The sequence below is a fragment of the Somniosus microcephalus genome, chromosome 9, assembly GCF_052327205.1.
Source record: "Somniosus microcephalus isolate GS21.2 chromosome 9, FLI_Smic_1.0, whole genome shotgun sequence".
In the NCBI taxonomy this organism is placed as follows: domain Eukaryota; kingdom Metazoa; phylum Chordata; class Chondrichthyes; order Squaliformes; family Somniosidae; genus Somniosus; species Somniosus microcephalus.
In genome coordinates this window covers 214,282,078-214,308,174 of record NC_140995.1, presented here as the reverse complement: position 1 = coordinate 214,308,174, position 26,097 = coordinate 214,282,078, and the positions used below count along the sequence as shown (strand labels likewise).

The 26,097-nt window shown below is 49.6% G+C and overlaps 1 protein-coding gene across 1 annotated transcript in view; it reads left to right on the top strand.

Moving 5' to 3' along the window:
• The window catches only part of LOC147113013 (uncharacterized), a 194,336-nt gene that overhangs the window by 144,664 nt on the left and 23,575 nt on the right, over positions 1 to 26,097 (top strand). The window contains exon 3 of the mRNA XM_085998237.1: positions 21,413 to 21,812. Within this exon, the coding sequence (XP_085854363.1) occupies positions 21,413 to 21,812 (400 nt within the window). The remainder of the gene's footprint in view (positions 1 to 21,412; positions 21,813 to 26,097) is intronic.

Below are 26,097 nucleotides of genomic sequence, written 5' to 3'. Positions count from 1 at the left end.
CTGCCTGGACTCCATGCGTGGTAATCAGCAGGAGGTTTCCTTGTTCATGTTTGACCTCATGCCATGAGACTTCATGGGGTCCGGAGTCAATGTTGAGAACTCCCAGGGCCACTCCCCACTGTGTCAGCACCTCTATTGAGTCTGTCCTACTGGTGGGACAGGACATACCCAGGGATGGAGATGGAAGAGTCTGGAAGGTATGATTCTGTGAGTATGACTGTGTCAGGCTGTTTCTTGACTAGTCTGTGGGACAGCTCTCCCAATTTTGACACAAGTCCCCAGATGATAGTGAGGAGGACTTTGCCGAGTCGACTAGGCTGGGTGCGCCTTTGTCGTGTCCGGTGCCTAGGTCGATGCCGGGTGGTCCGTCCGGTTTTATTATTAATATACTTCTTTGTCGGGGTTTGGTATAACTGAATGGCTTGCTAGGTCATTTCAGAGGGCAGTTAAGAGTCAACCACATTGCTCTGGGTCTGGAGTCACTTATAGGCCAGACCAGGTAAGGACGGCAGATTTCCTTCCCTAAAGGGCATTAGTGAACCAGATGGGTTTTTATGACAATCCGGTAGTTTCATGGTCACCATTACTGATACTAGCTTTTTATTCCAGATTTATTGAACTAACTGAATTTAAATTCCCCAGTTGCCGTGGTGGGATTTGAATTCACGTCTCCGGATCATTAGTCCAGGCCTCGGGATTACTAGTCCAGCAACATAAAAACGAAAGACTTGCATTTCTATAGCGCCTTTCACGACCCCAGGATGTCCCAAAGTGCTTTACAGCCAATGTGGGAAACGTGGCAGCCAATTGCGCACAGCAAGCTCCCACAAACAGCAATGTGAGAATGACCAGATAACCGCTATGCTACCGTACCCCTATTGTAGCTGTGTACTATATATACACACACACACATTAAAAACTAACTCACATTGGCATCTTCAGCATTTGAGGTTTAGTTGCAACAGCCAGCTCTTCTCTGAAGCTCACAAGCATTTCTATAAATCGGATTATTGCAGAGCTAACAGGACCAGCAGTGTTTATATCCGAGGCCTTTGAACCGCTCTATATTGGCCATTATACAGTAACAGCTGGAAGAAACACCGCATGTCCTTCAAAGTCATTAAACGAACAGATTTTAATGTCTGCAGTGCATTCTGCATGAAATGTTGTACTTTTTAGATTTGTTCAAACGCACTTTAGCGCATACATCACATCAATGAGATTTTCTCGGAGAACAACTTTCAGCGACATCAGAGACCTGGGAGCCCCTCCATCCCTGTCCCCCTGCAGATTATTGATTCTACAATTTACTCACGTTTCTTACCGATAAACTATTTTTCCTTTTCTCTCACAGCAATCTGCAGCACAGCAGTAAAAACAGAGGTTGCTACTTGCCTGCGAAGCCTGTGACGGGTAAAGGCAGGAGAGTACCAGGTACAGAAAAAGGCTGTACTGAATCCCAGGAACCATATCGCCTCTGCTCCTTTACTCGTAGGGAATGCCTCCAAGATCTGCACGTGTGTGGGTTTTTTCTCCCCCCTACACCGGGAAAACTCCTAGTTTTCGCTGGCAGGTGCATTCACATTGGGCTCATTGTGGAGTCAGTCAGTTTCACTCCCCGGACAGGATGACGACAAGTGGGAGTTCAGCAAAGTCTTTCAAGGGAGCTTCTTTTCCAAACTCGACTGAATTCACATACTCAGGTTTGTTCCCTTGCTGCGGGACGGGAGTTGATCTCCACTGGACTGTGTGCTCAGGGTGAAGGATTGCTTTGGTCTCAGGTTCCTGTCAGAATGATATTGTCCCGCCCCTTTAAGGAGCTGGAGGGCTGGTGGAATTGAGACGAAAAAAATTGCTTCAACTTTGCAGCTATTATCTTAAGGTAGCAAATCGCGCTTTAAACAATGACCTTCCTTGATGATACACGTTAGTGACAAGGGCTACATCATAACAACAACATAATAAGTATGTTGTCAAATAAGGACTGATTTACAATTGGTTTATATGCGCACACATACATGTAAATGTGAAAACAGAATATTGTAAGGGTTCTATGTACACTGTGGATTTATACATCGAACGATTTATGTTGCTTTCAGATTTCAAAATTGAGCCCCACAGACTGAGAATGTTAACAATAAAAGTTTACATCAACTGCATTCGTGCTTTTAAAACACTATCAAAATGGTCAGTGATAAGGTATCTTTTTAGCGTCAACAGGGATTAGAAAAATATTTTGATGTGAATCCTGTCAAATGGCATCATTTCTCTGCTTAGCTTTTAAATTCCAATTACTATGCACTTATAATAAATAATAAAATGATGTAGCAAAATATATGTAATGATACAGCACCTTATCACATGCAAAGCGTTTGACGACCAATGCAACACTTTCAAGTGCAGTTTCACACACATCAAATGAGATGAAACGAACCTGTAAACTGCTTTTGGTGTCTTTGGTCGAGGGGAAAAGGTTAGGACAGTGGGAGAATTCCCGGCTCTTTTCAAGTAAGGATTAGGGGATGGGTGGGGTGTTGGGCGGGTGGTTTCGTCTGTTTCCGACTACTGCCCTGTTACAAAGCCTTAAATGTAGTGTGTGTGTGTTTTTAAGTACCTATTGGGCATATGGATACATAATGAAATCACATTTCCCCTTCGTTTGAAACTGTTCTGCCAGGACTCCTGAATCAACATTGCAAGATGCCTGTGATTCAATTGTCCCTCGTGTCCATGAACATATCACCTGTATTGTATTGATTAAAGCAGTGATATTAGATTACTGTCTATCAGCTTTCTACTGTGAGTATCTGCTCTCTATATCCAGCAAAGAAAAAACCTTAAATAACAACAGAAAATGCTGGAAAAACTCAGCAAGTCAGGCAACATCCGTGGAGAGAAATTTGAGTTGACGTTTCGGGTTTGACCCTTCTTCAAAACTGGAGAGAAAAGGAACTAGATCGAAGGCAGGGCTGCGATCGGACAAAAGAATAAAAGAACCAAAAGAAGTAAAAGAAATTAGAAGCTAGACGAGATGGTAATAGGCTGTGATTAGGTGTAAAGTGTACTGGCAGGGCAAAAGATAGCTTTCTGGGCTGTGTGATATGAAACGAATTCATCAGAAGGAGAGGAATGCGGCTGCTGTTAGTTTAACAGCCCAGTAAGGCTGGATATGGAGAGAGCAGATACTCACAATAGAAAGCTGATAGGCAGTAATCTAATATCACTGCTTTAATTAATACAATACAGGTGATATTTTCATTTTCCAGGAATGCACACTTGAATTGACACCCATCTATGATATATATCACTGTTACAGTGAGGGGTGTGGGGTATATCACTGTTACAGTGAGGGGTGTGGGCTATATCACTGTTACAGTGAGGGCTGTGGGTTATATCACTGTTACGGTGCGGGGTGTGGGTTATATCACTGTTACAGTGAGGGCTGTGGGGTATATCTCTGTTACTGTGCAGTGTGTGGGATATATCAGAGTTACAATGAGGAGTGTGGGGTATATCACTGTTATAGTGAGGGGTGTGGGGTATATTACTGTTACGGTGCGAGGTGTGGTTATGTGTTCGAGGCCAGGACCCAGGAGCGAGGACGAGCCCAGCAGCGAGGTCAAGGCCCAGGAGTGGCGCAGCGTTGACCAGCAGCGGGGTCGGGGCCCAGGGAAGGTGCAGCATGGGCCAAAGGCAAGGTCAGGAGGACCACAATGCATCCTACGAAACCCAGGCAGAGAGGACCTGCGGGAAGGAGGGAGGAGGACAGTAGGAGTATGTTTGTGTGTGTGTGCTAGGCCATTGTAGCAGAACCTGGTCTCCAATCGTCTTGGATCCCCTTGCCATTGGACCAAGACCTTGCTCTGTCAAGCCCGTGTGGTAGCTGGTGTGCAACGGCCACCCCATGTTAAAAGAATTCACGCACAGGCATCTTCCACCCTTTAAAATGAAGTTCGGGACCTGGAACGTCATGGACAACCCCAACAATGACAGACCGGAACGCCGTACTGCTCTCGTTGCCCAGGAACTCAGACGTTTCAACCACCATCTGTCCCACCTGTGACAGACTGTAGGTCCCGCATTGGACTCATCAGTCACCTGAGAACTCATTTTTAATGTGGAAGCAAATCATCCTCGGTTCCGAGGGACTGCCTAAGAAGAAGATATTAAAAAGCGTACATTTATATGTGATTTCTGTTTGTAAAACCTTACTTCCTATTGTGACATTTTTGTCATACTTTTATGTCAACTTGTCCCCATTATAATTACGATGCCCACATTTGCCTATGTAAACATGTCACACTGTAATGACACCCTCCTGACAATGGTGGGGCTGTAGAGTCTCAATTTTCCAGCTCCCTGCTCCTCAGCCAAACTCCTATGTCCCAGGCAATTGTACTTCACTCCTTCCCAAACTACCACTGCTTTTGCTGTTTAAAAATCAAAATATTAGATACAATTAAGAACAGAATGCATGACTTTAAAACGAGGATGATGTCTGCACACTGTGGTCCAGTTAGCACCTGCTCTCTAACCTCACTTCACTTGAAGACTACGCTTAATCTTGACTCCCCATGTGCAATGCCACCGGTGGTCGACTAGTATAGTAGCTGAAAAAATGCCAAGGGTTTTTTCATATCCTCCATTTATATCGCACCTTATCACGCCTCTCAGAAATACCTCAACACTTCACAAACAATGGATTACTTTGGCAGGAAGATCCCAAAAACAACAGTGAGATGAATGACCAGTTAATCAGGTTGTGGCGGTGTTGGTTGAGGGAGGAATACTGGCCAGGTCACCGGAATAGCTCCCTTCTTCTCTTACAATACGGGAGCTTTTAACATTCACGCAAAAGGCAGGATGGACATCTCTTTTAATGCCTATCCGGAGGGCAGGGAGATCACTTCAGGAGTGGATCACCATTCATAACAGCGGCGAAGCTGGATGGAGGAAATCCAGCCCCACAATCTTTTTTTTGCTAAAAGGTACCCCTAAAATGCTTTGTAAAACTGATTACCCTAGTGCTGTACGTATGTGGATTGAGACGATGGTGGTGGGGCTACCTCATTGTCCACATAAAGCAGGACCCAGCTAAGGTCCAGATTGATAGAAGTTAGGCTACCCATTAATGGCTCATCGTGAGTCCCAGTGGATGGAGTGACTGTCCAGACACTGAGAGAAGGTGGGTGATCCAGGGCTAATTGGACACAAAGGGGAGGGTTAGTTTGAAGGCTGGGTTGCAGACGAGCCAAATGTGATAGCTAGCAGTGCCCTCCGCTGGTTGCTATCTGGAAGGACTCCACAATAAATAATCGACTTCAGAAACACAGCTGGTGAGCGTCCTCTGCCGGACAAGAGGAAGAAGTGGCGACAAGGTTCTGGCTTAAAGGGGCAGGCATGTACAGAAGCCTGACATCGGTAGTGGGGAAAATGCTAGTGTCCATTATAAAAGATGTAATAGCAGAGCACTTGGAAAGCAGTGACAGGATTGGACAAAGTCAACATGGATTTACAAAAGGTAAATCGTGCTTGACTAATCTACGGGAATTTTTTGAGGATGTAACTGGTAAAATAGATAAGGGAGAACCAGTTGATGTGGTGTATTTGGACTTTCAGAAGGCTTTCGATAAGGTCCCGCATAAGAGATTAGCGTGTAAAATTAAGGCACATGGGATTGGGGGCAAGGTATTGACTTGGATAGACAACTGGTTGGCAGATAGAAAGCAAAGAGTTGGAATAAACGTGTTGTTTTCCGAGTGGCAGGCAGTGACTAGTGGGGTACCGCAAGGATCGGTCCTAGGACCCCAGCTGTTCACAATATATATTAATGACCTGGACGAGGGAATTGGATGTAATATCTCCAAATTTGCAGACGACACAAAGCTGGGTGGGAGGGTATGCTGTGAGGAGGATGTCGTGAAACTCCAGTACGATTTGGACAGGTTGGGTGATTGGGCAGAAACATGGCAAATGCATTATAATGTGGATAAATGTGAGGTTATCCACTCTGGTGGCAAAAACAGGAAGGCAGATTATTATTTGAATGGCAATAGATTGGGAGAAGGGGAAGTGCAAAGAGACCTGGGTGTTCTTGTGCACCAGTCGCTGAAAGTAAGCATGCAGGTGCAGCAGGCGGTTAAGAAGGCAAATGGTATGTTGGCCTTCGTAGCAAGAGGGTTCGAGTACAGGAACAAGGATGTCTTGCTGCAGTTGTACAGGGCCTTGGTGAGACCGCACCTTGAGTATTGTGTGCAGTTTTGGCCGCCTTATCTGAGGAAGGATGTTCTTGCCATGGAAGGAGTGCAGCGAAGATTCACCAGGCTGATACCTGGGATGGCAGGAATGACGTACGAGGAGAGATTGGGTCGATTGGGCTTGTACTCACTGGAGTTTAGAAGATTGAGAGGGGATCTCATTGAAACCTATAAAATTCTGTCAGGCCTGGACAGACTAGATGCAGGAAGGATGTTCCCGATGGCCAGGGAGTCCAGTACTAGGGGTCATAGTCTAAGGATAAGGGGTAAGCCATTTAGGACTGAGATGAGGAGGAATTTCTTCACCCAGAGAGTGGTGAACCTGTGGAATTCTCTACCACAGAAGGCAGTGGAGGCCAATTCATTAAATATATTCAAGAAGGAGTTGGATATATTTCTTAAGGCTAACGGGATCAAGGGATATGGGGAGAAGGCAGGGACAGGGTACTGAATTTGGATGATCAGCCATGATCTCATTGAATGGCGGAGCAGGCTCGAGGGGCCGAATGGCCTACTCCTGCTCCTATCTTCTATGTCTATGTTTCTATGACAGATTCAAAACTGTTCTATGGTGAGATCCTACACTGTTTCTTTTGTGAATAGCCAAGCTAATGGGAATCAGCAACATATTTCAAAAATCAACAGAGGTGTTTAGAGAGAGGGTCGATTGGTTCCCCAGTGATTGTAGCTCCAGATTGTACTGATGTGTTTGTCGAACTGAAGTTCTTCAGGTTGGAGGTTTCTCCAGCCCTAGAAATGGACGGCCTAATGGATGATACACAGAAGAATGGAGAGAGAATGGAGGAACTGAAGAAAAGGTTAGTGCTGGAATCAGGATTGCAGAGATCGAGAGCTTAGTTGCTCATCAACCGGAAACATTGGCCCCCGATCTTTACTGGGGTGAGATTTCAAAGCAGGAGAGAGGATTTCTGGTCGGGAGTGGGTTTTTTCAACATCATCTCTACCCGGAAGCCAGCCTGATTGACAGTGGGCGGGGGTGGGAGGCTGCTGAAAAGGCCGCAGCCCAGGAACAGGGATAGAGATCGCAAGGGTGGGGGGAGGGGGATACAGTGTGGCTTCGAGGGCCGGGGTGTTGGCGAGAGATTGGGGCAGAGATGAGGGCATCGGGAAGGTCGGTGATCACCGGGGGATCAGTGATCGTGGTGCGGGGGGGCGGGGGGAGGTCCGATCATGGGGGGATCTGATTGTGGGGGGGTCTGATTGCATGGGGGCTCCGATCCCGGGGAATGAAGCAGGTTAGCTTGGGGGCCGGGGGGAAGCACACTTGCTGCTCCTGGCCCACAAGCTGGAAAGGCACTTCCAGCCTGTTCCTGTTCCATGCACCAGTCCTCCCTTTAGCACCCGGGGAAACCCGGCCAGCCAGCGTTAAAGCTGGACAAGAGATAAAATCTGAGGCACACATCCTCATTCAAATATTTAAATCAGCAACCTGCATCCTGGGAGCGGGTTGGTTGCCTGTCCCCCATCCCACCACCGTTAACACTGGAAGTGGGCTGGCCCGAGGCGGGTTTGACAATTTTTTAATTTTCACATCCCACCCGAAACCCACCCGTTTTGCGGGGTTAGAATTACCCCCAAAGATGCTGCCTGACCTGCTGAGTGTTTCCAGCATTTTCTGTTTTTATTTCTGATTTCCAGCATCCGCAGTATTTGGCTTTTGACTCACTTGCTTACTTGATGTAGCACGGGAATACACAGCTAATAGACTACCAACACCTGACAATTTATGTGCAAGATCCTTGATCAGAACCAAGTAAAATTGGTTCCACATCCCCAATGGCCCAGTGAGGCTATGCCGACTGGGACAGGCCCAGGCCTGATCTCCGACTGTGCAGAGTTAGCTGGCGTCCAACTGGACAGCGGTAACAGGGCTACAGTACCTCTGGGATTGGAAATGGGAAATCAGCCAGGGTTCCCCACTGCTGATTGCTATCCGGCAAACTCTGCTGGAAGCGGATCTGTGTTGATGTTATGAAAGCAGATGATTGGCTGATGCCCCTTGTGGTCAAATAGCCTGCCAACACTAACTGTCAAAGCTCACACATGATTAATGGGTCAGGTACCAGGGAGGGACCAGCATTCAAAGAACTAAAGCCAATGCCTTTAAGAGGAGTGGGAAGAAAAAGAAAATTGTTCTAATTTTTATCCAGTAAAAATGAATGCACCAGAGGACTGACGGTTCCACCCAGCTAATGCAACTTATATCTTTAAGAAACAAATTGTCTACTATTTAGCAGTTTTGATTTAATGAAATCTTTACCTTTTTTTAATAAATTGCTGGTGTCCTGTATTTATTCTTAATTCTTCACACGGTCTTGTGTGGATGAAACTGGTATTGTCCCCCTCTCCCTCAAATCTGCCGTCATCACCCCTCTCCTCAAAAAAACAACCCTTGACCCCTCCGTCCTTGTAAACTACCGCCCCATCTTCAACCTCCCTTTCCTCTCCGAAATCCTGGAACATGTTGTCGCCTCGCAAATCCATGCCCATCTTTCCCGCAACTCCATGTTTGAATCCCTCCAATCAGGTTTCTGCCCTTGTCACAGTACCAAAACGGCTCTCATCAAAGTCACAAATGACATTCTTTGTGACTGTGACAAAGGTGTAAGCTATCCCTCCTCGTCCTTCTTGTCCTGTCTGCAGTCTTTGACATGGTTGACCACTCCATCCTTCTTCAACGCCTCTCCACCGTCGTCCAGCTGGGTGGGACTGCACTCGCCTGGTTCCTTTCAGGAAAGTGGTAGATGGAGTTTAATACAGAGAAGTGTGAGGTGATGCATTTTGGCAGAAGGAACAGGGAGAGGCAATATACACTTAATGGCACAGTTTTAAAGAGTGTGCAGGGGCAGAGGGACCTGGGAGTTAATGTGCATAGGTCCCTGAAGGTAGCAGGACATATTGAGAGAGTGGTTAGCAAAGCATATGGGATCTTGGGCTTCATAAATAGAGGTATTGAGTACAAAAGTAGAGAAGTTATGCTGAATCTTTATAAAGCGCTGGTTAGGCCACAACTGGAGTATTGCATCCAGTTCTGGTCACCACACTTTAGGAAGGATGTGAAGGCCCTTGAGAGGGTGTAGAGGAGATTTACCAGAAGGGTTCCGGGGATTGGGGGATCTTAGCTACAAGGACAGGTTGGAGAAGCTGGATTTGTGTTCATTAGAGCAAAGGAGGTTGAGGGGTGATTTGATAGAGGTGTACAAGATTATGATGCGTTTGGATAGGCTAGATGGGGAAAGGCTTTTCCCACTAGTTGATGGTTCAAGGACTAGGGGACACAGATTTAAGGTTTTGGGCAAGAGATATAGGGGGGATGTGAGGAAAAACTTTTTTACACAGCGAGTGGTGAGGACCTGCAACTCGCTGCCGACAGAAGTGGTGGAAGCGGAGACACTTCTGTTGCCTAGGCCCTAAGCTCTGGAATTCCCTCCCTAAACCTTTCCGTCTCGCTACCTCTCTTTCCTCCTTTAAGTCGCTCCTTAAAATCCATCTCTTTGACCAAGCTTTTGGTCACATGCACTAATTTCTCCTTATGTGGCTCGGTGTCAAATTTCTTTGTCTTTTAATACTCCTGTGAAGCGCCTTGGGATGTTTTACTATGTTAAAGGTGCTATATAAATACAAGTTGTTGTTGTTTACAATAACCCCACCGTAGTAATAGAGATAACCAATCTGGTCACATTAGTGACGTTGCAAACATAGTGGGAAGATTTCCTGAAATTGCTATTGTGAGCAAAACCTTGAAAATTTTGTAAAGCAATGTGTGCTCAGAGGAAATTGACTCCTTGTATATGGAGTTGATTTTCACAGCCTCCTGCCCAGCAGGAACAGGATGATAATGGCAGTGTACCACCTGCTGCCCTCTTCCCAGTCCCAGCCTGGCCACTGCTGTTCTCGCCGGGGCCTTTCACCTGTTTCAGGCGGGAACCTACTTTTAGGACAGTCCCCGCTGCTTACAGTGGGCGCGTCAGTGTTAACGCGATTTCCCCTCTATACACGGTGGATGGTTAATGGTTCCATTAAAAGCCCGTTAATCTCCCCCATCGCTGATTAACTCTCCTGTATTAATCAGGAACACGGGAGGCACTGCTGGAACCCAGCGCTCTATAATTCCAACCCACTCACGCTATTCCCTGGTGCAATGCACACTAATCATTCTGTAAAATTTTTGCACGATTCTCACACTGACAGGACATGGCAAAGAACCACGAACTCCTCACTGGCGCTTCCAGACTGATGCTGTCCGCAGAGATCAGTCAACTTCGCCCAGCTTCTCTTCACCTGAATTCCTCGTCTGGCTCCACACAGAGAAGCATAACAGGTAATTGCACCTTAACAAGGTGCGAACTACTCACTGAACACCTGTTTCTGCCCGAAATAACTGACGCTGTTAGCGCCAACTTGGTCATTTACAATAATGGTAATGACAAATTGGCTAGTGCTATTTACCCAATTTAAACGTGTGCATTTAAGTGATAGGGATTGTATACTAATCAGGATCCTGTGACGTACATAGGATCCCAATGTGATTTTGAGGTACCATTGGGCGGAGATGGGACCACGCACACTACACCCATTGGAACCAGGCATGCAGCAGCCTCACCAGCGGTCCTTAAAGGAACTGCTGCATATTGCTCAGAAAAAAGTAAGTACAAGTTTTTTGTAGGGATTTCTGTGGGGCCGGAAGGAGCACGAAAGTCACATTAATGAGGATATATGATAGACAAAGGAAAGGAAGTTGTAGGTGAAATTTGCAGAGGGGCATGTGTTATGATAAGAGTTATAATTTTAGGAGATTTTAACTCTCAAAAGTTAGGCTGGGATAGGAAAAATGTTTGTGGAAAGGAAATTGAGTTTTTTTGCAGTGTGTTCAGGATTGTTTTCTCAGTCGGTATATTGCTATTCCAACAAGGAAGGCAGCATTGCTTGACCCTGGTTCTGTATAATTAAGCAGAGCGAGTAGACAACCCAGAAGTAAGGCAATGATCACAATATAATTAGGTTCAGTGTAAGAGTTGGAAAAGGAAAATGAAAAGCTGAGGGCCAGGGGTACTTGACTGGAAAAAGCAAATTGTAACAAGTTAATAAGAGACATTGCCCAAACAAAATGGAAGGAAAAGCTGGCAAATAGAATCTCAGATCAGTAATGGGAAAGGTGCAAATCAGGCACATTCCAGTAAGGACAATGGCAGTGCACCGAAGGTTGGGGTCCTAAAGGTGAATAAGGGGAAGTAGATCAAATTTGAAACTGAAAAAAGAACCGACGCAGATAATAAAAATGAAAGCCAGGACAAATATAGAGCATAGATAGGAAAACTACAACAAGGAAGACTAGAAAAGCTAGGAGGATGTATGTACGAAAATGAGCAAAAAGAACAAAAGAGGCAACAACTAGCCATCTTTGTATAGGTATATTATTCTTAATAGGAAAAGCCAGGTAGATGCAGAACCACCAAGAGACAAGGAAGCAAACTTGTATTTGAGAGTCAGGGAACAGAGTGATACTAAATGAGTATGTTGGTTTCAAAGAGGAGGTGGATATTGAGATGTAGAACCATCAGAGGTAGATGGGTGGAGGGGAACTTTACTATGTAAATAGTATTAAAGAAGCTGCTCAACCTTAAGGTAGGCAACTCATCAGGACTGCGTGGTTTACAGCTATGAATCATTAGGGAAGCTAGGGAGGAATAGCAGAGGCTTTGACTATAATTTTCCAAAATTCAGTAGAAGAGAAAATTGTGCCAAAATATGCCATCCTATTCAAAACAGGAGATGAGGACAAGGCAGAAAATTATAGTCTAGTTAGTCTTATTTCAGTTATTAGTAAACCACTCGAGTCTATAATATCTAAAAACAAAGGAATAAAAGGGCCAAATAGAGTGTATGAGAATAGATTAGCAGCTAACATAAAAGAGAAACCAAAAGTCTTTTATAAACATATAAATAGTAAAAAGGTAGTCAAAGGAAGGGTGGGACTGATTAGGAACCAAAAGGGAGATCTTCTTGGGGAGGCAGAGGGCTTGGCTGAGGTTCTAAATGAGTACTTTGCAATTGTCTTCACTAGAGAAGAGGATGCTGCCAATGTAGCAGTAGAGGAGGAGGTCGTAGCAATATTGGATAGGATAAAAATAGATAAAAATAGGAGGTACTTAAAAAGTTGGCAGACCTCAAAGTAGAACAATCACTTGGTCCAGATCTTAGCATCATAGAATCATAGAATGCTTACAGCACAGAATGTGGCCATTCGGTCCGTCGAGCCCGTGCTGGCTCTCTGCAAGAGCACTTCAGCTTGTCCCACTCCCTTGCCCTTTCCCCATCGCCTTGCAAATTTCTTTCCTTCAGATACTTATCCAATTCCCTTTTGAAAGCCATGACTGAATCTGCCTCCACCACCCTTTCAGGCAGTGCATTCCAGACACTCGCTGCGTATAAAAGTTTTTCCACATGTCGCCTTTGGATCTTCTACCAGTCACCTTAAATCTGTGTCCTCTGGTTCATGACCCTCCGCCAATGGGAACAGTTTCTCTCTATCTACTCTGTCTAGACCCCTCATCTTGGATGGTAGCGAAAAATGTGCATCGGCCGCCCGTTTCACCTGTCTGAGATCCGATAACTCAGCACAGACTGCAGATTAAACCAGGGGCTGAAACCTGTCCTGGGCAGGAGCTCGATTTTCTTCTCTGTTGACTCCAATGGAACCGGGCGGAGTGTAAAACTGGCGGCCGATCCGCTGTCGCACGATTTGTGCTGCCGTCCAAGACAAATTTCACCCATTGGGTCCTTCCTGGTCTGTATGGTTCAGTTCCACAACACAGGAGAACTTACCAACTGAGACAACCGTGGATTTTCAGACACATTTTTAAACAAAGAGTAATTTTGACTTTGGCGGATAGTATAAAACGGGTGATATCCGATCAGCCGCTCGTTATACATCTCTCCTGATTTTCATTTCTATTGGAGAGATGTATAACGGGCGGCTGATCTGACATCACAGCAAAGTCAAAATTACCCCGAGGTGTGGGCCTGCTAATGGAAGCTGCCTTTTACAGTGAGAACAAGGAAAGAGTTTTGGGAGTGAGGCTGAATTGTAACATACAGAACAAGCCACTCCTGACACGTCACCAATGTTATTGCTGTATTACTGGGGAATTTATCAGCCTCACAGTCTGAGCGCTGGTGTGGCGTACCGATCACAGAAAGGACACAATCCGCTTTTCGGTCCGTAGACTATAAATCAGGCGTCATGCCTTTAAGAAGGATCACACCTTTAAGAAACTCGATCTGCAACATAGTTAAGCCCAGAGCGGGGGAGGAGCAGTCGAAGCTGTGGACTGATGAAAGGCAGTCGGACTTGGTGTAGGCTCTGACGCCATTTTGTGTTCAACATGCAGTCTCAACAATTAAACCTTTTCTGTTGAACCTCTCCGAGTTCAGTATTTTTTGCTAGGAGTACGTAGACTCCTACATTGGTGACCCCGACGCTCAGGACGACTCCTAAGCGTAACCATGGCTGACACAAACGCAGTTTCTGTGAAGCTGCCGGAGTTCTGGGAGAACCTAGCCACCGCCTGGTTCCTTCAAGCCGAATCGCAATTCCGACTCCGCGGCATCACCACCGACGCAATGATGTACGACTACCTCCTCGCCTCCCTGGGCAGCTCCACAATCACGAAAGTCTGGACAACACTACAAAACCCTTCGGAGGAAGGCAAGTATGCACATCTCAAGGCCGCGCTCCTTAAAAAATTCACAGCCTCCCAATTTTTGTGCAACTGCCACCTCCTCGACCTCCCGGGCCTCGGTGACTCCACGCCGTCAGACTTGCTCTCACACATGCTTGCTCTGACCGACGAGAAACTGCCCGGCTCCCTCTTCCGCCCGCTCTTTATCCGCCAACTACCTCCCAGCATCCGCCCGGCGATTGTGGCGTCCAGCCTCACGGACCTTGAGGCCCTGGCCGACGAAGCCGATAAGCTCCTGTCCGCCAGCTGCAACCACGCCGTCACCCCCGACCTGGCCTCCGCAGCGTCGGCGCGCGCTCCACCCTCTATCGCGCGGCCACACAGCTCGGCCACGAGGCCCCCCAGGCCCCCACGTCCCCCAAGCCCTCCAACCCAGGGCTACTGCTACTTCCATATCCGGTTCGGCGCACGGGCACGCCGCTGCAGCCATCCCTGCACGTTTCCAACTGCCCCCACACCGGCCTACACGATGGCCATGGGGCAAGCAGGCGCGCTGCTGTACGTTACGGACAGCGCCTCCGGACGTCGTTTCCTATGCGACACGGGCGCGCAGCGCAGCATCATCCCCGCGTCCGCCCTCGAGATCCAGCGAGGTGGCCGCGGCCCTGCGCTGGCTGCCGCCAACGGCACCGACATCCGGACGTATGGCACCCGCACTGTCACCATCGACCTCGCAGGCCGCCGCTACCACTGGGAGTTTATCACCGCCAAGGTGCTCTCCCCGCTCCTCGGTGCAGATTTCCTGTGCACCCACGGCCTGTTGGTCGACATGCCTCAGCGCCGCCTCGTGGACATGAACACCATGTCACCTATCCCGGGCGCCATGGCCCCTCCCCAACCCGCCGAAATGGCGTGGCAGTGCCGCGCCCACTCAACAGACGACTACTCAGCACTCCTGGCTGAGTTCCCAGCCCTCACCAACCTGACCTTCTCCGCGAAAGTTGCTAAGCACGGGGTAGAACACTTCATCCCCACCACAGGCCCACCGGTGTATGCCCACGCCCGCAGGCTGGACCCGGCCAAGCTGGAGATCGCGCGGGCCGAGTTCGCCACAATGGAACAGCTCGGCATCATCCGCCACTCCAACAGCCCCTGGGCCTCCCCACTCCATATCGTCACCAAACCCGACAGGGGATGGCGCCCCTGCGGGGACTACCGGCGCCTAAACGACGCCACCACGCCGGATCGGTACCCCATACCGCACATTCAAGACTTCTCGGCTAGACTGGCCGGCCGCTCAGTCTTCTCCAAAGTTGACCTGGTGCGCGGTTACCATCAGGTGCCAGTCCACCCCACGGACGTTCCCAGGACGGCCATAATCACCCCTTTTGGGCTATTTGAGTTCCTCCGAATGCCCTTCGGCCTCAAAAACACGGCCCAGGCCTTCCAGCGGCTCATGGACTCGGTCCTCCGGGACCTGAAGTTCCTCTTTGTCTACCTGGATGACATCCTGGTAGCTAGTTCCTCCAAGCAGGAACACATCGAGCACCTCCGCACCCTGTTCCAGTGGCTCAGTGAGCACGGGCTCATCATCAGCCCAGCCAAGTGCCAATTCGGCCTCAGCAGGATCGAATTCCTCGGCCACCACATCACGCAGGACGGAGCCATTCCCCTGCCCGCCAAGGTGCAAGCCGTCCAGCAGTTCCCCCGGCCTACCACCATCAAAGGCCTCCAGGAGTTCTTGGGGGTGATCAACTTTTACAACCGCTTCATTCCCGGAGCGGCCTCCCTCATGTGGCCCTATACGAAGCCCTCCGGGGTAAGAAAGACAGAATGGCGATCGAGTGGTCGGCGGACATGTTGACCGCTTTCGACTCCACCAAAAAGGCGCTCGCCGACGCCACCATGCTCGCTCACCCACAGCCCAACGCCAGGATGGCCCTCACCACGGACGCATCCGACCACGCGGTCGGCGCCGTGTACGAACAGTGGGTCGACGGGGCCTGGCAACCGCTGGCCTTTTTCAGCCGCCAACTGCGCCCCCCGGAGGCCAAATACAGCGCCTTTGACCGCGAGCTCCTCGCACTGAACCTGGCAGTCCGCCATTTTAGATTTCTTCTGGAGGGCCGCCCCTTCACCGCGTTTGTCGACCACAAACCCCTGACATTCGCGATGGCGAAATCTGCGGACCCGTGGTCAGCCAGGCAGCAACGCCAGCTCGCCGCGGTGTCCGAATTCACCACGGACATCCGGCACGTCTCCGGTCGAGACAACGTGGTGGCCGACTGCCTATCCCGCCCCACCGTCCACGGCGCCCACCTGGCAGTGGACTATGCTCAACTGGCAGCGGAGCAACGCACCGACCCCGATCTGCTCTCCGCGCCCACAACCCTCCCAGGGCTGCGACTGACCGACGTCGCCTGCGGCCCATCCACCGTCACAGTCAAATGCGACACCTCCTTGGCGCAACCCCGCCCCGTAGTCCCGGCGTCCTGGCGAAAACGGGTGTTCGACATCGTCCACGGCCTCTCACACCCCGGCACCCGCGCATCCATTAGACTGGTGGCCAACCGATTTGTCTGGCACGGCCTGCGCAAAGATGTGCGCATCTGGTCCAGATCCTGCATAGCTTGCCAGCGTGCCAAAATCCACCAGCACGTCAAAGCCCCACTCGAGGAGTTCACCGTGCCAGAAAGAAGGTTTGACCACGTCCACATCGACCTCGTCGGCCCCCTGCTGCCATCACAAGGTCAAACGCACCTGCTGACAATCGTGGACCGTACCACCCGCTGGCCTGAGGCCATTCCACTGACGTCCACCACCACCGCCGATATCGCGAGGGCGTTCATCGGTACCTGGGTCACTCGGTTCGGCGTCCCCTCCGACATGACGTCGGATAGAGGCCCGCAGTTCACCTCTGGTCTGTGGGCCGCCATCGCCCGAAACTTCGGGGTGGCCGTTCACCACACTACGGCTTACCACCCCCAAGCCAACGGACTGTGTGAGCGATTCCACAGGTCCATGAAGGCGTCCCTCTGCGCCAGCCTCGAGGACGAGGCTTGGATCGACCGCCTCCCGTGGGTGCTACTTGGCCTACACTCAAGGAAGACCTGCAAGCCTCGGCGGCGGAACTCGTGTACGGCCAGCCGCTGCGCGTACCCGGAGAGTTCCTGCCCACTGCCACGACCCCCTGGTCGGCTGACCAGCAACGCCGCGCGTTCGCCAACCGAGCACAACAGTTCTCTCCGGTACCCACCGGCCGGCACAGCGAACCAGCAACCCGTGTACAACCTAGCCTGCACATGGCCAAATTTGTTTTCGTGCGCCATGACGCCCACCGAGGACCTCTACGGCCCCCATACGACGGACCCTACAAGGTACTCCAGACGGGGAACAAGCTCTTCCTCCTCGAAGTGGGCGGCAGAACTGACAAGGTGTCGGTCGACCGGCTCAAGCTGGCGCACCTAGAGCCCGACGAACCCGTTCAAGTGGGCCAACCCCCACCGCGGGGCAGACTGCCTAAGAGCCCGACGCGTCCGACCGCCCCGCTCCCGACACCAACCGCCAAGAGCCGTTCCGGCCGTGCCACCAAGCCGCCACGCCGGTTCGTACACTCCCTACTAGCGGATTCTGGGGGGAGCTGTGTAGCGTACCGATCACAGAAAGGACACAATCTGCTTTTCGGTCCGTAGACTATAAATCAGGCGTCATGCCTTTAAGAAGGATCACACCTTTAAGAAACTCGATCTGCAACATAGTTAAGCCCAGAGCGGGGGAGGAGCAGTCGAAGCTGTGGACTGATGAAAGGCAGTCGGACTTGGTGTAGGCTCTGACGCCATTTTGTGTTCAACATGCAGTCTCAACAATTAAACCTTTTCTGTTGAACCTCTCCGAGTTCAGTATTTTTTGCCAGGAGTACGTAGACACCTACACTGGAATCATTTATAAAATGGCTGCCCCAGGTGTTCAGACTTCCCTGGAGCTGACACTCAGGGAGTTAATGATGTCTAAATCCATCACAATGTTGGAACGAAGAAACAATTCCAGAATCAATTAGCTGCTTTTTGTCTTCAGCATTTAATATTTCTGCCTAAAGTAATCAAAAATATCTTCAGAATACAGCATAAAAAGATCTGAACTCGCTGCTCAAACACCAGATCCACCTGAAGGTGCAGAGTCATTCAGCGCGTTCAGCAGTGATCAGAGTGGACACCAAGAGGCTGAGACTCTGCTTAACTGTGTCTGTCCTACTCGGGCTTGTAATTGTGGCAACAGGAGCAGATCAAGAGATGGCTGATTTCTGCCATGAAGTTTACTGCCTTGAGCCCTTAGGGACCATTTCATTCAAAGTCAGTATAGTCAGGAGCCCACTGTTTGCTGCCATGTTTGTGCCAGCTCATTTTACTTTTGTCACTGAGAGACAGAAAGACATTTTGTGAGTGCTTGATTTTGTGTCTTGTGGAAACATTTAAGTCATGTTTTACCGAGGGGGAGAAACCTGCTTTAAGAAATTATGTTAAAATCTACCTTCTGTTCCAAAAAGGATCTTTCATCTAATTGATAAAAACATTCCTGCTTGTCCATTCAATGAGAGGCTTGATACAGTCCCATCATTAAATTATCTCATCAATAATTCCCATAATTAGTGATGTGTATCAGGAAATTGAAGTTTTATTGCCTCCAAAATAATGTCTCTTTGCTTCCTGACATAATACACCAATCCGAATCTTTGCTCCTTACACCAAAACATATTCCCATTTAATTTCTAGATTTTCATTTGTTTGCCTGATATAAAACTTGGGAACCAATCATTTAACCCCTTTTGATCTAATTAATTAAACCAAAACCTCCATACAAAGTACACATAATTGCCTTTGTGATCAATTGTTTCTTATAGTCTTTGTTGTTCTGATACAACATCTCCTGTCTGCCTATTTATTCCTTTAAACAGTCCCTTTAATTGCTTGTACATGGTTTATCATGTTCCCACATTCTCCTTATGTCAATTCACCTGATTTCCTTCCCAAATTGCACTTAGTAAAATCGTGTACCATTTCTCTTAGCACTGGATGATGAAATTCTACAATCATACGCTTACATCAATCGGAAAGCAAAGGTACCAAGAAAAATTTAACAGAGTAGGAAAATTTGTGTGACATCAATACTTTCAAACACACTTCCTCCAATTGCCATCAAACTCAGGGGTATTTTAAGATCTCAGTTTTAACTGTTCGATTTGTTCTTGCGGGTGTTATGGGATATGGAAATTCTGTTCTATCCCGAACATTGTGCACATTTCTTTCATGACCCAGCCCACAAAGCATTGTCCATTATCACCAGCGATCGCCTCCAACTCCCGACTTCAAAAGAACTTGTTCCACAAGAATTTTCGCAGTAGTGAGCCTGGTGGTATCGCTTCGAGCTGAAACTTATAAACCTAATACAACTTGTCTTTACATTCAGCAATTCAAGGTGGCAAGTAGAAGTAAGGGGTTAATTACTTGTTCACTGTGAAAAGCCCTTGGGGGTGGGGAGGAGTCAGCCAGCACAGTGGCAGTTTCAGACGTGCTGTTTAAGTCAATAATAAAACTGCTTTGAAAAAGATCAAATTGTAACTTTGTAATTCTCCAAAGCTGCCTTTTTATCCTCTTTAAAAAATCTTTTCGTGAATTTCAACAGCGGTATATTATAAATTGGGGTCAAAATAAATCCACACCAGTGTCTTTGTATTGGCCCCGATTTTGCGGTCCACGATGACGGCGAACTGGCAGTGTTTGCCATCATTTTGCCTTTGAAACTAACTGAACTTCATGATTTAGCCTAATGCAGAAATCCAGAAGTTGCGGTCTGTCATTCACTGCTCCTCCACAGGCTGCGCTGTCCCCCTCCCCCCCCCCCCCCCCCGGCCCACCACACAGAGCTGGCAATCAGTGTACTGCCCCTCCGACAGTGCAGCACTCCCTCAGTACTGCCCCGCCGACAGTGCAGCACTGCCTCCAGTATTACCCCTCCGACAGTGCAGCGCTCTCTCCAGTACTGCCCATCCGACAGTGCAGCGCTCTCTCCAGTACTGCCCCTCCAACAGCGCAGCGCTACCTCAGTACTGCCCCTCCGACAGCGCAGCACTACCTCAATACTGCCCCGCCGACAGTGCAGCACTGCCTCCAGTATTACCCCTCCGACAGTGCAGCGCTCTCTCCAGTACTGCCCATCCGACAGTGCAGTGCTCCCTCAATACTGGCCCTACAACAGTGCAGTGCTCTCTCAGTACTGGCCCTGCAACAGGACGGCGCTCCCTCAGTAATGCCCCTCTGACAGTGCAGCGCTCCCTCAGTACTGCCCCTGCAACAGTGCAGTGCTCCCTCAGTACTTGTTATTGACAGTGCAGCGCTCCCTCAGTACTGCCCCTCCGACAGTGCAGCACAGTACTGGCCCCTCCGTCAGTGCGGCGCTCCCTCAGTAATGCCCCTCTGACAGTGCAGCGCTCCCTCAGTACTGCCCCTGCAACAGTGCAGCGCTCCCTCAGTACTTGTTATTGACAGTACAGCTCTCCCTCAGTACTGCCCCTCCGACAGTGCAGCACAGTACTGGCCCCTCCGTCAGTGCGGCGCTCCCTCAGTACTGCCCCTCTGACAGTGCAGCACACCCTTCAGTACTGCCCCTGCAGCAGTGCAACGCTCCCTCAGTACTGCCCCTGCAACAGTGCTGCACTCCCTCAGTACTCGTTATCGATAGTGCAGTGCTGCCTCAGTACTACCCCTCCGCCAGTGCGGCACTCCCTCAGTACTGTCCCTCTGACAGTGCAGCGCTCCCTTAGTACTGCCCCTCTGACAGTGCAGCAGTCCCTCAGTACTGCCCCTGGAACAGTGCAGCGCTCCCTCAGTACTGCCCCTCCGACAGTGCAGCACTCGCTCAGTGCCGTGCTTCCAGCGTACTGCCCCTCTACCAGTGCGGTGCTCCCTCAGTACTGCCCCTCTGACAGTGCAGTGCTCCCTCAGTACTGGCCCTCCGACAGTGCAGCACATCCTCAGTACTGTTCCTCCGACAGTGTAGCGCTCCCTCAGTACTGCCTCTCTGATAGTGCAGCGCTCCCGCCGACAGTGCAGCACTCCCACAGCACTGCCCTTCTGACAGTGCAGCGCTCCCTCCAGCACTGCTCCTCTGACAGTGCAGCGCTGCCTCAGTACTGCCCCTCTGACAGTGCAGCGCTGCCTCAGTACTGCCCCTCTGACAGTGCTGCGCTCCCTCCAGTACTGCCCCTCCGAAAGTACAGCACTCCCACAGCACTGCCCTTCTGACAGTGCAGCGCTCCCTCCAGTACTGCCCCTCCAACAGTGCAGCGCTGCCTCAGTACTGCCCCTCTGACAGTGCAGCGCTCCCTCCAGTACTGCCCCTCCGACAGTGCAGCGCTGCCTCCAGTACTGCCCCTCCGACAGTGCAGTGCTCCCACAGTACTGCCCCTCCGACAGTTCACCATTCCCACAGTACTGCCCCTCCGACAGTGCAGCACTCCCTCAATACTGCCCCTCCGACAGTGCAGCGCTCCCTCAGTACTGGCCCTGCAACAGTGCAGCGCTGTCTCAGTAGTGGCCCTGCAACAGTGCGGTGCTCCCTCAGTAATGCCCCTCCGACACTGCAGCGCTCCCTCAGTAATGCCCGTCCGACAGTGCGGCGCTCCCTCAGTACTGCCCCTCCGACAGTGTAGCGCTCCCTCAGTAATGCCCCTCCGACAGTGCGGTGCTCCCTCAGTACTGCCTCTCCGACAGTGCGGCGCTCCCTCAGTAATGCCCCTCCGACAGTGCGGCGCTCCCTCAGTACTGCCCCTCCGACAGTGCGGTGCTCCCTCAGTACTGCCCCTCTGACAGTGCAGCACAGTACTGGCCCCTCCACCAGTGCGGCGCTCCCTCATTACTGCCCCACTGACAGTGCAGCGCTCCCTCAGTACTGCCCCTCCGACAGTACGGCGCTCCCTCAGTACTGGCCCCTCCACCAGTGCGGCGTTCCCTCAGTACTGCCCCTCCGACAGTGCGGCGATCCCTCAGTATTGCCCCTCCAACAGTGCAGCGATCCCTCAGTACTGCCCCTCCGACAGTACTGCCCCTCCAACAGTGCAGCGATCCCTCAGTACTGCCCCTCCGACAGTGCAGCAATGAACGGATACGTCTTAAACGTGAACTAATGTGGTAGGTTGGGGTTAGAGTAACACTTTTGGGGGGAATGGAATTTACTTGCACCTTAAGCACATTTTGCAAAGATAATAAGACGTATTATATCTGGGAGGGCTTGTATCAATGAGCTGTGTTATATTTTTACCCTGTCTCAGTCATGTGTTCTATAACTCCATCACATTTTCTGTATTTCAACTAAAGAGAAACAGCAAGAGAGAGAGAAAGAGAGGGGGAGAGAGAATGAGAGATTGTATTGAAGGGCAGTACAGTTGCCACGATTACCCTCCCATGGGCGTATGATCATTTTTAGAAAGTGCAATCTAGGTCACGGAACACTTTCCAGCAATGCTACAGGAGACCTGCTGGTATTTTCAGATGGTCTTTCTTGGCACATCACTAAGTGATATTGCATTCTTCTGCATAGTTTCTTATCTATCGTAACTTCCTTATTGTCTCAGCACATTTTTCATTGCTTTGTTATTTAAGTGCTGTATATTTTGCATTTCAGGTTTTACAGAAGTAGGCAACAAGATGGAGATTAATGAGGAAGAGTTTTCCGAAAGAATTACAGAAACAAGCCATTCGGCCCGTCAGCTCCATGGCGGTGTTTATGCTCCACACGAGCCTGCTCCCACCCCTCTTCATCTCACCCCGTCAACATATCCTTCTATTCCTTTCTCCCTCAGGTGCTTATCTAGCTTCCCCTTAAATGTATCTATGCTATTCGCCTCAACCACTCCCTGTGGTAGTGAGTTCCACATTCTTACCACTCTCTGGGTAAAGAAGTGTTAGTGGATTTCCCTGTGGTTACCATCACAACAAAGATTGCTCTTCAGTACTCACAAACTTTCTCTCTCCCTCTTTCTATCTTTATCCCTCAATCTCCCTCAAGTAAATTCCCTCCCCCAAAAAAGTGTTATTGTCACCCCAACCCATGCCCGTTCATTGCTGCACTGGCAGAGGGGCGGCACTGAGGGAGCGCGGCACTGGCGGAGGGGCAGTACTGAGGGAGCGCTGCACTGGTGGAGGGGCGGCACTGAGGGAGCGCTGCACTGGCGGAGGGGCGGCACTGAGGGAGCGCTGCACTGTCGGAGGGGCAGTACTGAGGGAGCGCTGCACTGTCGGAGGGGCAGTACTGAGGGAGCGCTGCACTGTCGGAGGGGCAGTACTGAGGGAGCGCCGCACTGTTGGAGGGGCGGCACTGAGGGAGCACTGCACTGTCGGAGGGGCGCCACTGAGGGAGCGCTGCACTGTCGGAGGGGCAGTACTGAGGGAGCGCTGCACTGTCGGAGGGGCAGTACTGAGGGAGCGCTGCACTGTCGGAGGGGCAGTACTGAGGGAGCGCTGCACTGTCGGAGGGGCAGTACTGAGGGAGCGCTGCACTGTCGGAGGGGCAGTACTGAGGGAGCGCTGCACTGTCGGAGGGGCAGTACTGAGGGAGCGCTGCACTGTCGGAGGGGCAGTACTGAGGGAGCGCTGCACTGTCGGAGGGGCAGTACTGAGGGAGCGCTGCACTGTCGGTGGGGCAGTACTGAGGGAGCGCCGCACAGTCGGAGATGCAGTACTGAGGGAGCGCTGCACTGTCGGAGGGGCGGTACTGAGGGAGCGCTGCACTGTCGGAGATCTATAATCATGTGTAAGGATTAAATGTAGAAGTTTATAATCATTAACTGCATACAATGATAACCTGAATTATGTATAACATGTAACCCTTTTTCTTATGCTTAAAAATCTGTGAGTAGGCTTTCACCAGACAACCTGGGGTGAGCAAGAGATTGCCACGGTCGAATAGACTGCAGTTAGCCTGGGAACCAAGGTCAGCTGCAGTTGCCATTGCATTAGAATGTTATAACCTCTGTGTTGAGTCTGTGTGTCCCAGTTATGTTTATTATAAATCACTGGACACAGACAACAAGAATAACTTTAACAGGTCTTTACTATTCGGAGGTCAGGGCTAAACTGCCCAGCAAATCACTACACAACGTTTATATACCGGTGTGGTCACCACCGGTATTACAGTATACAGCAGCCAAGAGAAAGTAGTACATCTCTTAAGGTAGTTCTCTTAAGGTGGAACAGGTTACATACACCACAATCCTCCCATTTAACATAACATAATAACATATATATATATGTATATACAACTTCATGCAAAACAGTTCAAAGATTCAGTCTCTGAGGAGGCCTCCTGATCCGAGTTGGATAACGCCTTTCAGGGGTCTCTGATTCTCGTTGCTGGGGTGACTCATCTAGTTGATCCCTTATGGATTGGACATCATCATCAGGTACATTCACTTCTGAGGTAGATGCTTCAGGTTCACTAACTTCTTCCACGGTTGTCTCTGCCGTAACCCTGGGTTCGACCCTTGTTCTCGATTCTACCAGTTGGTCAGCATGACGTCGTATTACATTTTCACCAATATCTACCGTGTACATCAGGGGTCCTTGTCTGGCCCGAATTGTTCCAGATTGCCATTTCTCATTTTTATAGTCCCGGGCTAACACTGGTTGTCCTATTTCGAAACTCCGAGTGGTCTTGTTATTTATATGCTGGAACTGTTTGTTTTCGACTTCCCTCCGCACATTTGGTTTTAACAAGTCCAACCTGGACCGCAACCTCCTGTTATAGAACATCATGGCAGGACTTTGGTTTGTCACTGCATGAGTGGCGTTTCGATATACCAGTAGGAAATTGTCCACCTTGTGTTGTAGTGGAATCTGATCTTCGCTCATGGCCTTTATTGCTTTTTTGAACGTTTGTACAAATCTCTCGGCCAACCCGTTTGTAGCCGGATGATATGGGGCAGAGGTATAATGTTTCACCCCATTCTTCTTCATGAATTTCTGGAATTCTTCTGACACGATCTGCAGTCCGTTGTCTGAACATATTTGTTCTGGCAATCCATTTCTTGCAAATATCGTTCTTAGCACCGCGATCGTCTTTTCCGAGGTAGTGGTAGTCATCTTAATCACTTCTGGCCATTTAGAATGTGCGTCCACCGCAATTAAAAACATGGAGTCCATGAATGGACCAGCAAAGTCAATATGTACACGTTGCCATGGGGTTGAAGGCCATTCCCATGGATGCAGCGGTGCAATCGGAGGTGCATTTTGAACTTTTTGGCATCCTGAGCAGCTTTTCGTCAGATCCTCTATCTGTTGGTCGATACCCGGCCACCACACATAAGCCCATCAAGGCTTTTCATCTTGACTCCCCCCAGATGACCTTCATGCAGTTCCTTTAGAACTCTCTCTCTTAACTTAGGAGGAATAATCACCCTTGTTCCATACATCAATGTTCCTTGACAGACGGACAGCTGTTCTCGTCTTGCTGAGAATGCCGGTAACAGTGGATCACCATGTGCTGGCCATCCCTTCACTGTCAATTCGTAGACCCGGGACAGTGTCGGGTCGTTCCTGGTTTCTCTTTCAATACTTGCATTGGTGACTGGTAAACATTCGATGATGGTCGAGTGAAATAACTCAACAGGGTCAACCGTCGGTGCCTCCTCCGCTGTAGGTAGTGGCAGGCGCGACAGCCCATCAGCATTACCATGCTGCTTTGTACCTTTGAATTCAATCTGATATTGATGTGCCCCTAGGAAAAGGGACCATCTCTGGAGCCTGTAGGATTCGCAAAATTGGATTTCATATTAATAAGGATCAATGGGCAGAAGAGGCCATGATTTTAAAGACTGTTTTAAAAGAAGCCCAGAAAAAGGGGCATACAAAATGGCCACTGTATCATGTGACCAGCTTATTGGGACACTTTAAAATGGTTCCTGCACAACCTCAGACAACTATGTGGATTGAACCCATAGCAAGTTCTGGAAGCTGTTTCTGAGAGAACAAAGCCAGACCCACAGGCATGCATATGGATTAGATGCAGATCCACTCAAGATCTGGCTGGAGACAGAGGCCATCTAAATGTTGACCCAGATGAAAGAGACAATAACTTATTCATGAGGA